Consider the following 13,460-nt stretch of genomic DNA (forward strand, 5'->3'; position numbering starts at 1 on the left):
AAGAAAGTGAATATAGATAAGTGTTTTTAATTGTAATTTCGAGGGATTTCTATTTATACAATAATATTTCGTAGTTTCTCCGGTAGGGTGGTGAAAACGTGAATATGCATTGTGTTGTACAGGTCCTTTCTCTTATATGATATCGCTGAGAGTATAAGGTAGTGTAACTGGTTTAATCATTACTGTTAACTCGTTTAATTTAAGCACATTTGTCTTTAGCAAATGTTAATATTACAAAATTATTTTTCTTCACTAGTTAGTTGTAAGTCCATTGTGAAATAACTTCGCAATATAAATTATTCTTTATGCATTGTATAAACTTAAGTTGCTGAGTTGAACCTTTTAAGTTGATTTTAAAGTGTTTTTTTAGGCATTAACTTAAAAGTTCAATTAAATATTAATTAATAAGGAAGTTTTTTTATTTATCTGTATAAATGAACACTTTTCTTCGATTATTAGAATGTCATACACTTTGTTTTAATTTTAACTTTTGAAGTGAATTCTAACGGCAAGTGCACCATATACGTTATACACGTATGTTCTAACTATCATTCTGTGAGCAAGTTCCCACGTGGTCGTTAATTAGGGTTAACAGTTTTACTGAGTTTCTGTTTTTTAATGTCTGATAATGTAAACATTTTATATAAAACGTGGTGATAGGTTTATGTTTGAACTCGAGAATATTTTCTATTCGTAGTAAAAGACGACAAACATGATCAGTTATTTTTAATTTTCATAAAATCAAAAGACAAGTTTTGAACTTGTAAAATTAAATACAGATGTGTGCACTTTAAAAAGTGCAGTTTAATATATTGAGTATTAATACTGCAGGCTAAGGTGTTATTATATGAAGTTCACTGTCAGTGCAGACTCAGAAGTGGTAACAGTACTTGTATATCCTAGACTTCAGGTGCAAAATTAGTTTGGTTTTTGTGCGACACTAGAAAGTAGTTTTACTGGCAGTTAGTTTCCAGCGAAAATCCACGGACAACAAAGGATCTGTTAGTTTATCTAAGCTGTCATTTTTTTTTTTAAAAAAAAATAAGTGCCACCAGTTCTTATTTATATATGAATCAAGTCTTCCTAACTGTTTAAAGTGTGTTGTATCCACTACATCTAAAGGCAATCTCTTTTCTAGAAACTATAAAACCTCTTAGCCAAAGATGACTCTTATCCTTTTAAAATTTATCCCTTTGACACATATCATTATTTGCATTAAGTATGGGAAGGGAGTTGATGCTTAATGTTTTCAATTTTCTTAAACACCTCAATTGGATCCCCAGAAACATAGAAATTTAATGGTCATATTTTTGTAATGCATATAAAATGCCTGTTGATAAAAATAGTTTTTGTTTTGTAGTTTGTGTTAAATATAATTTGAGTTTCACTTTGCATTCAAGTTTCTCAGGTTTGTATGTTGCTTACACAAACTTTGTTAATGTATCAACTGTGGCTATAACTTCAAGATTTCAAAACTGTTGCTTCAAATCAACATTGACATCTCTTTAGTTTTAATACTTCTAGAGGGAAGAGTGAATAGGACAATCAGTTTCTGAGCTTGTTAAAAAAAACAAGTAATTTAAAGAACGAAGGCTCCTGGACCAGATATCTCCCCAAGGGTTTCGAAAAAATGAAACATCAGATATCTGAGTCACTTGTTATTTTTAAAGTTATGAGTAGTAGATAGGTGCTAGGGCATTAGAAAGCTGTTTTCAAGGGAGGTGTTATTTGTGTAATTATAGGTTTGTCTTGGATCAATAGTGGGAAAAGTTTACAAATGAGAAGAATAAGGCCCCTTGCAAAGTCACCTTCTAAAAGTTCAGTTTTGTTTGAAAGCCACTGGTTTCACAATGGTAAAATCTTCTCATTGGTTGTTTTATATTCCTTTAAAAGGTAATGACATTCTTATGAGAACAAAAGTTGGATTTGGGTTTACTTGATGACTTTTGGGAAGAGAGTTTGGCAAGGTCTTGGATGGTTTAAAACAAATGTATGTGTGTGGGGATTGCTACCTAGTTGGGACTTGTGTACAGAAAGAAATTAAATATAATAGAAAATGGATCATCTTTAATTTATAAACATAAAATAATAAACATGTACATAAATATAATAAATGTTTTTTTATGGGATACGGATAATGTTTCACCCAAATGTTTCCATCTTCTACCTTTTTATTTTATTTTTTTCAAACATTTTAAGTTTGAAAGTGAGAACTTTGTCAATTTTATTGTTGCATAAAAATGGTGTCTCATTAGAAATAAGTGGTTCTATTTCAATAAAACAATTTTCAAACAATTTTCAGTTGAATATAAGATAAAACATTTAAAAAAAATGATTGGAAAATGCAAATTACATGGAAGAAAATTTTCTTAACAAAACTAATGCAGAATATTCTGTAATGTTGTTACTTGTAATTGGCAAGTGAAAAGGTGTCGATGCTACCATGATGAGTGTGGTGTTTGTTGAAAATAGTTATGTTTTTATACTGTAGATACAAACAAAATCATTACTAAAAAAATTGCCTAAAACTGATACCTGCTGTTGTCTTGGATATAGAAAATGCTGATGAACCTCCATGATCCCATTAGTAAAACATCATTATAGAAGTTATCTTGTGTACTTTGTCTAATTAAAATAGTTTATTTTATGAAATATCTGAGCTTTGAACTCTGTGACATGTAAACAAAATAAGAATGAATAGTGGTGTTTGATGTGAAAGTTGATCACACTGGTAACCTTTGGGTTAATTAATAATTGACATCAAAAAGCAAATAAATATGGATCAGTGTGGGGTTTCATGACCATCCAGAAAGAAGCATGCAACAAATTGTATCTTGTATCAGGTGAGGATCCATTAACATATAGGTCAGTGGCAAACATCATTCTATTTTCTCGGGGAAGAACAGGAGGATGTCCACCTGTATAAATGACGTCAGTAACAGGTACACAAGTTACTCCAATAATATACCCATTCAACTGTTGGGAAATAATTCAGTCAGGTAGAGATAAAATAGCCTGATGACGTGATTCCAAAACCACGCCTTTTTATTAATAGTTATGATTTTCTTTGTTTTTAATTATGCAAGGTAATATCCTGCAATCAGAATTAATATATCAAAATCAATGTAGTTTGATAATGCTGTAGCAGGCTTAACAGCACTAGTTTAATGTATGTAAATTATATCTTAATTATTACTATTTATAATGTTTCACATTTTTTGCACACAGTAAATCTTCTCTATCATAAAATTTCTTTTCCTTGTTTTAAGTGTTTTTTACTGTTAGTACAAAGTCATTTCATAAGGAAAGTTTTTTTGTTACATTTGGTAAAAAGAAATTATGGATGTAATTTCTTTCTATATACAAATAAAGCTGATTTCACAATCCATTTGTGTTTACGCTGGGTGTTAATATAAATGGCATGTTAAAGTGCAAGAAACTGGACTCAGTGTTTATAAAATGGTATATGTGTAACTGATCAGTAAGGGAAGTATTTCCATTTCATATTGCAGAGTAAAGTTAAAAAGTTTTCCAAATCGTGGCCAGAACTTTTAACCTGTTTGTTCGTCTGACAAATCTTTGTATAATTAATTTTTGAATTTAAAGTAATTAAAATATATTTTTCACCAGTGGTAGATTCTGGAGAGGTGAACACATTGATACGTTTAATGTTGAAACCTTATAGCACAGCATCAAAATGGCTTTTAGCCAAATGGCTTTTTTTGGTGTGGCTTCTTTAAGATGATGTAAACGCTGCTGGCCAATCAGTATAATGTAACATTTAAAGATATGTATAGATATTGATTGCTGCTAGTTGCATAATTAAACTTAATTAATATCCATCTCAATCGTTAACTGTTATGTACAGATTTAACAGTAAGAATACATGTTGGAAGTGTGTTTAAAAATCAAAATCCTTTGAGTATTCTTGTGACAGATGTAATTTTGTCTCAATAATGCCATTAACATTGTTGTAAAAGTCTATTCAAAAGCTAGTAATTCAATGTTCTTGAATTCACTTCCATATAAAAGCAGCTTAATCTCTCATTCTTAGGTCACTGTAGTAGACCTAGTCTACAATGTTTGTTTGCCTTCTCAGATTTTCCAATTTAATCATGCTGTAGAACTGATCCATAGCTATATTAAACATGTAATCCAAACTAACTTAAAAGCTTTACTTGTGTATTTACCAACTACTTTAAGCTGTTCTGCAATGCTTGAACATTTCTAATAGTGTACAAGTACCTACAAGTTTAAATATCATCCAAGTTTACTAATTACCTTTCATCAGTACCATTTATCAAAGTCCAGTTTTAGCATTAAATCTTCAGCAGATAGAGTACAAATAGCCAATTAACTAGTTTTGCACTTATCAACAAACATCAGGTTTTAATTAGGTGGTTGCAGATATTGAAACCCTAATATTGATTGTTGTTGTGACGCTTGTGTAATTAATTACTCATCACAGATTGTGAGTTAAGTTCCTAATTCAATGGGTAATGGTTTTATTTTTCAAGATATGTTTTTTTTTTTGCATGAAAGTGGTAAGACTATTTTTTTTATAAGAACGTACACAAAACTACACAAGTATTACTACAACCTGTAATTAGAAGGAAAATGTACGAATAAAATTTAAAACATGTATTTACTTCTATAAAGTGGTTTTAGTAATCAATATGTAAAAGAAAAAGTCCAAGAAATGTTAATTTTCTGTTAACAGTTATTGATCTAAAATTTTAAGCATTTTTTAAATCTCACAAATGCAAATTTTCAGGTGTGTAGTGTCCTCAATTTTCAATATACAAACTTTAAGGTTTGGAAATATATCCTAGAATATTTTATTCCAATACTTTCTTTGTTTTAGTCATCATCAGTAGAGGGCCAAGTGTCTAGAATAATGTTTAAACTTGTATATAAAATTATAATGGCATTATTAGTGTCTTAAGAATTAATAACAGGTTGTACATGCAACTTATCAACATGTGTATAACAATTCGGCAGTCTAAGTTTATACATTGTGACTATATTTGTGAAAGAGAAATAAATGCATTCTTAAATCATTAAGATTTTTAATTTGTATTTTCACGTGGAATAAAAGTTTGATCAATTAGTGGTATTGTATATTTCAAATATTTGAATTGGTTCTGTATTAATAGTGTAGAGGTCCAGATAGTACAAATGGTGGTTATTAGCAGTATTAACCACTGGACAACTTATCTGGGCAGATAAAGTTTCAGAAGTGGTGTGTATGGTGAAGAAAGTATATCATCTTGACCAAAGAAAATCTGAAAACATTTATTAAAAATATTACTGTAACAAGTAGTGATCCAGTAAGTGTGATATGTTTACGTACATTCCGTTGATTTTAATTTTGTTGGAAAAGGAGCAGTTACAAATGGCATACAGACAGCAAGGAGCCGTTTGGTCCTTCAAGGTTATCTTTGTACACCAAATCTTGAAAGTAAATTTATTGATTTAACTCTTAAATTCCTGTGAGGTGCTAGCCATCACTACTGATGGTTACAAGTCATTCTGGAAGCTTATCCTGGTAAACTGTAACTGTAGTCTTGACTGTCTTTTTGTCATCTTAAATTTGTGTCCTCTCGTTATGTTGTCTTTAGGATACACCACAAAAAAGTTGAGTGCCTTTATCCAATCAGTTCTGCAGAAGTATCATTAATAATTAATGCATATACACAGGAAGTTTTTAATAAAATAACCACTGTATTTCTAAACCTAAGGTGTAACAAGGCGTAATGGTACAAATTATCAAGTTTTTCTATGTTATGCAGTATTTGTCATATCTACCACTCAGATATTAAGGATTGAATTAGTTTTCCATTAGACCATGTCATCTATTTGAGAATTTCAAGCACAAAAATGTTATCTGAGTAGCTGCATACCCATAGATACAAGAATGAAGTTTTTTCTGCCTAAGAACATGTCAAACAAGTGAATAGTTATAAACATAATTTATAGAGTATGCAGTATTGTTTTAACAATTATCAGTAAATGGGTAAATCTTTTAATTGTTTGTATAAACTTAATATAGCTTTGATATATCCAGTATTCCATATATCACTGTGCTTGGTGGTGGTGTTTAGATTTCAGGTGATGCATTACTTGTTTGAATGTTAATTTAGTCTCAAATAATATTTCTTTGTAAAACAACTTTTTGATACAATGTTCAAATATTTGTATACTCTGACCTAATCACTTGTTTCTGATTTTTTTTAAGACATTATAATATGTTTACATAAAATCCTTCTTTGCTACTATCTTGGTAAAACTTTACATAGGTGAAGCATAAATAGTGAATTATGCACAAGTAATTACCACTTCTGACTTGTTGAATATATTTACAGATAGCAATTAATTACAAAATTTGAAAATTGCTTAATCACTGGCTGTTTTCACAGTGAAAACTTGTGTGCATGTAAACTTTATTATTTGTTTGTTTTTTTAATTTGTGTTCATTTGTATGTATATATATATTTCTTTTATATAGGGCAGGCAGTTTGACTATCTGCAAAGAACCTCTGGAGTTCTTAGTTTTACATCATGGAAGAAATAGAAGATGCAGGTCCCAAACCTGGAGAGATGGAATACCTTATCTTTGAAGATAATAACTATGCTGTTCAAACTTTGTTGAACCTGAATAAGTTGCGAAAAAACAAGCAGTTCTCTGATGTTGTTTTGCAGGTATTGTTTTCTGGTGTCCAAGTGATGCAAGTATTTTTTTTATATCTGTGAAAAGTCTTAAAACAACATTGGATAAGTATTACATTTTGAAGAAGAAACAAAGGATAATGTTAGTAGAATTTGCTAAACAAATTTTCTTCTATCAAACACTCCTTAGTAATTCTATATATCTTTGTAATATATATATGTGTGTGTGTATGTACTTTCATTATAAATTCCATCTGCTTGTAGGACTTATTAAAGCCCATGTTTGGATTGTAATCCATTGGTTATCAGTTTTGTAACTATTGGAAGTTAACTTGGGCAGAGAAATGTTCAGAAGTGGTGTGTATGGTCAAGAAATATTAAGTATTCTTGACCAAAGAAAACCTGATAACAGGAGTCAATAAGCTGTACATTATTAAGTGGTCAGTTAATTCTTTTGGTACAGGCTCAGTATAACGTACACAAGTTTGTCTGCAAAGTTGCACATGTTAAGTATTTGCACTGTAACCTTTGATACATCATGTGTATCTTTTTAGTACAGTTACAAGTATTTTATATAAAAAAAATCGATTTTTTTTTTTTTAATTAAATAGTTTTACTAAAGATTTCTTTTGAAAGTAGTGTTTTGTTAGTAGTCTGAGAGCAAAGTGATTTCAGTTGTTATAAAACAAACAAAACACTTCATCCACAAAATCTGAGATATTGCTTGCAAAACTCTTAAAACCACCCAAATACATTTTAAATGTTTGTATTGAGTAACTTTTGTTTTCTATACACTGTGGGGTCTCGCTTGACCAATCTGAACCTTAAATAAGAAAATTGTTCTTGTCATGCTAGTGGCTACATATTGTAAGATGTTTAGTTTAAGTCTCATAATGCTATAGATATATTTTGTTGTTGTATGTCCACTCATGCTTAGTTAACTTTACACGACTTTTGCTTTGACGTGGTGAATGTGCACTTGTATTATATATTTAGTAATATAAAACTGACCTTTAGTCTTCCCTATCTTGAATGTGTTTTAATGGACTAGTATTTTGTAATATACAGCCACATTTCAATTATTGTACATTACATATATGTGTATAATTATTATTTAGAAGTAAATTATTAACTTATTTTTCTTAAAATATAGAACAATTAAAGCAAACAATTCTCACTATGACCTTTGTACTTGGTTGCTGCTGGACATAGGTTGATAATATCAGTTCCTAATTTGTACAAAATTATACTTACTATTTTGACATCATAAAGATCTAATTTTAAACTGCTGCATTCAGCATACTGTGTGACTAAAATCTGTTTAGATGTGTTCATTTAATATTTAGTTTTAATAAATTAATTCATGTGTAGTAAAGTTTGAATTATAATCTATAATTTGATTCCAGACTTAACATAAATTCATAAAATGGTAGTTTGATAAAATTTCAACGATGAAGCATGTGACCAGTAGCAAAAGGGTTAATGGACACCAACTGGTTTGTTGGAGTATAAACACAAATGTTGTGCAAGTTGCACAAACATTGTATTTATATACACACACTTGTGATTTGTTGACATTGGTACAGTTGTAGGCAGTAATTGTTATTAAAAAAAACAATAAAAAAAACCTAATTTATTATTTTATACTATTTAGCATAGGGCAAGTGTTAGCAGTGACAGTAATAGACTTTGTTAAATGAAACATTCATGACTTAGCCACACCAGTTTCCATCCACACCAAACATCTTAACTTCTGTAAAGTAATTGAAATAAATTTTCAAAAATGGTTTAAATTAAAAACCTTTCGCAAACTACTTGTACCGTTTCATTATTGTAATTTTTGTTTAGGGACTTTTTTGTACTTTGAATAATATTTTTACTGCTTTAAAAAGTTTAAGTTCCTTTGTAAATAACGTTAGCCGGCTGATGAATCAAGTAGTTGCTTACTCACCATAAATCTACTTTACTACACAGTGAATTAGAGCAAAAATAAGTGAATAAACTATTTTTATAGCGTGTTTGAGTGTTCATAAGAGTTGATCAAAATGCAACTCTGGTCAGATTGTCAGGTTAAACCTCATGAAGTTAAAAACAAAAATCCGTCTAGAAATTTGTCAGTTAGCAATACTGATGTCAGATTGTCAGGTTAAACCTCGTGAAGTTAAAAACAAAAATCCGTCTAGAAATTTGTCAGTTAGCAATACTGAGATTAATTGCTATTACTGTTTTATTAATCTCGTGAAGTTAAAAACAAAAATCCGTCTAGAAATTTGTCAGTTAGCAATACTGATGTCAGATTATCAGGTTAAACCTCGTGAAGTTAAAAACAAAAATCCGTCTAGAAATTTGTCAGTTAGCAATACTGATGTCAGATTGTCAGGTTAAACCTCGTGAAGTTAAAAACAAAAATCCGTCTAGAAATTTGTCAGTTAGCAATACTGACGTCAGATTGTCAGGTTAAACCTCATGAAGTAAAAACAAAAATCCGTCTAGAAATTTGTCAGTTAGCAATACTGACGTCAGATTGTCAGGTTAAACCTCGTGAAGTAAAAAACAAAAAATCCATCTAGAAATTTATTAGTTAGCAATACTGACATTAATTGCTATTACTGTTTTATTAACCTACAACCAAATTTTTAAAACTAAAATAGGCAAACTTTTGTGACTCTAGAGTCTGATTTTATTTTATATATTCTGAAAAAAACTTTTGTATAGATCTAGATGTGAAAAACCTAACATTAACATTTTTTTTTTCAGTTTTGATTTTTGCTTATTTGCTAAGTATATAGGTAGATATTTTTCCTTAATTCTGTTTTAATTCATCCAGGTTGAAACGGCTCAAGACGTTCGAGAAGTACATTGTCATCGAGCTGTCCTGGCCAGTGCTAGTCCGTACCTTTTTGAGCTGTTTTCTACTGATCCCAATGGTGGCCAGGTTTGTCAGTACAAAACCAATGGCAGCTTTGATATTGATGCTTTTGAAATGCTTGTGGACTATGCATACACAGCTAGGTTAGTGCTGACAGTACTAATCAATTGGCTTTCAACTGCAAATATCAGTTCACCAAAGTAGTGATTCATTGCTTTTGTTTTTGTGGAATAATTTGATTTTTTTTAAAGTTCCACTTTACAACATAATATAAAACATCCATTTGATTTTTACTAAAAGCAAATGCATCAGTGTTAATATATTTGAAATGCCTGCTGTAGTGTAGTGATGTTTAACACATTATGTGAATGAACAGTTTTGGGGTTTATCTTGATTGAATGTTGGGGGGGAGATTAGTTTAATAAGAGAAGCATACTGTTTAATCCTCATTAGATAGAAAACAAAATTAGTATAGAAACTAATTTTTACATAGAATATTCTTGGGTAATACTGATTAACCAGGAAGAATCATAAATAAAACTTATTGCTGGACTGTTTTATACAACTAATAGGGGTGGGAATTTAATATAAAAAATGTGATTGTTTGTACTAATAAAATGTAAATACTATTTGATAGGTTGTTTAGGCAGAGAATTCATGATGAAACTTTGTAGAATGGACGGCAACTGTCTGAGACACAAATGTAGAAGATGACGTTTTGAAAGTCTTCAAGTCAGTGCATGTGTGAAGGTGTCATCTTTTATAGTGTTCTGGTGGATTGTGGAGAGCATGTTATGATTGGTTGGATTATCACTGTTTCTAATTGGAAAAACTCACAAACGCATAGCTAAAAGAATGCAACATAGAAATCTGGTGGAAATCCTACAATACATTAAGGTCCATTCTGGTTAAAAAACAAAACAATGACCTACCAAAGAGACTCATATTTCATCTATGAAATTCCATGTTTCTGTAACAATACATACATTTGAAGAAACGGGAAGAAAACTCTTGACAAGAATAGAAAAACAAAGATAGTACAAGACTCATGAAAACACAAAATTCAGCCATTGCAGAGCACACCACATCAACTGGACACAGAATAAACTGGGAGAAAACTGGAATCATTGACACAAATTCTGGAAGACAAAAAAAATCAAATAATCATTTTATATTAGTACTATTAAACCTTCACTGAACAGAGATTCTGGATTAGAGGTAAGTAACCTGTGGCTGCTATTGGTTGAATCTACAGGAAATCTTTCCTCCAGTAATCCAACCAATCATAACATGCTCTCCACAGTCCACCAGAACACTATAATATCTTGAAGACGAAAGGTGGAAGACTTGAAATCTCTATCTACACTTGTCTCCACAACAGGTAGTTATTATCCATTCTACAAAGTTTCATTGATAAATATGAACTTGGAAGATGTTTTGTGGAGATATGTTAAAAGTATGGTCTAAGTGCAGTTGGTATATCTATATCCATGTATTTTCCCTCCATGTAACAAGAGAATAAATGAAACTTTGTCAGGTGTTACAACTGTGATCAAATCCCTGAACGAATTCAAGCTTCTTTCATCTGCCGTGTTGGTAATCTTGAATATTACCTAATTGGATTACAAAGAGTACTGTTGTAAAGAAGTGTTGCTGCTAGCTAGATTATGTTTTAGCACACATGAAAACATGTTTTTCAGATATGTTGATGTGAAAAGCTTTGGTTAAAATAAAACTATCGGGGTTCTTGTTGCATCTGATAAGGAGGAAGGGAATCTTATGGAAACAATACAGAAGTTTAATAAACTGAAGACAGATGCTTAAAAATTGTTAGCCACTGTTTCAACTTGGTTATAATATATGAAAGCTTGTTATATTGTATATTGTGGCAAAAATGGCAATGAATAGGAAAAACAAATTGGAATGTATATTAGTTGTTGAATGGATTTATTTTGAATACTGGTACTTGGTAAACTTTTAAATTTCTTCATCATTCGTACTAGATAGAACTGTAGAATCATTTTTATATATGTAAATTATTTTGTCAAATTTTTGTTTATTATTTGTGAAACTCTGTTTGTGACTAAAATAAAATGTAACATTTATCCAGCTGGTTATCTTTGAAAAACTTGTTGAACCAGCACAAGATGGATAAATAAAGCAATAAATGATTAATGTATCGTATGCGATTTTTTATTCATTCATTTGTGTGCATAACTTAACCATTTCATATTTATTTTGCTACTTTGGATAGCTAATATTAATTAACAAGATTGTTGTGAAATTACTATACGCATGTCTAATGAATAGATATATAACTATCCCAAACTGACTTTATAGGCTTGAAATCCCTGCAGATAAAGTCAAAGAAGTCTATGTAGCAGCTATGAAACTGAGGATGACTTCAGCTGCCAAACAGTGCCGTGATTTCCTGATAAAACATCTCACGCCAGACAATTGTATAGGTATTGTAACAGTTATAAGTTAAACTTCTTTATATGTGAATAATTGAAGACTTTGAATTTATCTAAGATGTAGAAGGAAAATTTTCTTTTTATGGAACAAGAAATCCTCTAACCATGGCAGAATTAGGGCAAAGTATTTCTTGTACCTTGGATGTGATTAAATGCATCATAAAAGTTTGAACTCTTTGAGTCCAAAACTATAAGTAAGTCTCAAATTGGTCAAGGTATGACAGAGCTACAATACAAGCAAACAGTTTTTGCTCAAACAGCAGACAAACTTGGAGCTAATTGGTGAAGAAATGAAAAAATACAAACAGTAAAGAAAAGCAACATCCATTACCAATGTGCTACGGAAGGTTGTCAACATCGAATATTTAACTTGGATATATTTGTGTTTTTAAGATTGTAAATTTTGCAAGTAGTAAAAAAGAAATAGCATAGTTGTTAATTCTTTTGAGGCCTTTTATTTTTCAGTTTCTGTATATTTTCACACACTGATTTATAAATGACTTGTACCGATTGTAGATGTCCGTTCCATCCCTGGTGTTTCAGCAGACTCTGATCCTGAATTCATTGCATCAGTGGATAATTACATCAGACAAAACATTGATGACATCCTACAGGAGAAAATGTTCTTAAGCCTTCCCCATATGCAGGTTAAACAGTTGCAGAAGACCAGTGAAGAAATGCAAGCAACCAATCATAAACACTTGTGTGAAATGGTCTTGGACTGGATAAAGAAATGCTTTAATGAAAATGATTTGAAAGCTGGCCTTGTTTATGAGAAAGTATGTTAAATATTTTAATTTATTTCTTAACATTGAAGCTTGTATCTTTTAGGTGTAAGTGCATGTCAGCACACCAGACTTCAGTTTTTAATTTTCAATTATTTAAGAGTTGATATCTTAATCTTTAAAACAAAAATTATTAATTTACAACAAAATATCTCGTGGAAATATAATGGTTTGTAGCTATCGTGTGATTTTTTTCCTCTCTGTCAGTTTTATGGTTTATATCTTTGGCAGTGTCGCAGAATGTGACCTGAATTGTTACTAATGAAACTTCAAAAAAAGTGAAAACAAATGGGGAAAAAGTAGGACTAGATGAGATTATAACCTACAAGCTGAAATATACCAATCAACTGATGGTAAATTTTTAAATGTAAATAAAACAAATGCAAGTTTAATAGTCATTATATATTTCAGAGCCAATAACTTGAATATAAGCTTTATCTCAATTTTGAAATTATAAGAGCTTCTTCATAAACAATATTTGCAGTTTTCTTTCAATATATCAACAAATAAAGATGTTTGAGCTGCCCTAACCCTTGAACACCTTGCATCTTGCTGACTGTGAGAAGTGGTTGTTTTAAATCAATCCAGTAATTTGACCATGAATTTTTTTTGAATATTCAAGGTTTACAACATCATTCTGCCAAGGTTGTTTGAGATTGACTC

At 30.5% G+C, this 13,460-nt stretch overlaps 1 protein-coding gene across 3 annotated transcripts in view; it reads left to right on the plus strand.

Annotated features, from left to right (window-relative positions):
* Positions 1-13,460, plus strand: part of LOC143228833 (influenza virus NS1A-binding protein homolog) — a 50,090-nt gene that overhangs the window by 23,633 nt on the left and 12,997 nt on the right. For 2 of the 3 annotated variants that reach the window (XR_013015468.1, XM_076460213.1), the window contains exons 2-5: positions 6,509-6,702; positions 9,497-9,681; positions 11,879-12,003; positions 12,529-12,791. Coding sequence is in view for 2 of the 3 variants with exons in the window: in XM_076460213.1 (XP_076316328.1) it covers positions 6,562-6,702; positions 9,497-9,681; positions 11,879-12,003; positions 12,529-12,791 (714 nt within the window). In the remaining variant the exon portion in view is untranslated. Of the gene's footprint in view, positions 1-18; positions 159-6,508; positions 6,703-9,496; positions 9,682-11,878; positions 12,004-12,528; positions 12,792-13,460 lie in introns of those variants that run through there. The other variant, XM_076460215.1, reaches the window with a different exon arrangement.

Source organism: Tachypleus tridentatus, chromosome 10, assembly GCF_004210375.1.
Source record: "Tachypleus tridentatus isolate NWPU-2018 chromosome 10, ASM421037v1, whole genome shotgun sequence".
Lineage (NCBI taxonomy): Eukaryota > Metazoa > Arthropoda > Merostomata > Xiphosura > Limulidae > Tachypleus > Tachypleus tridentatus.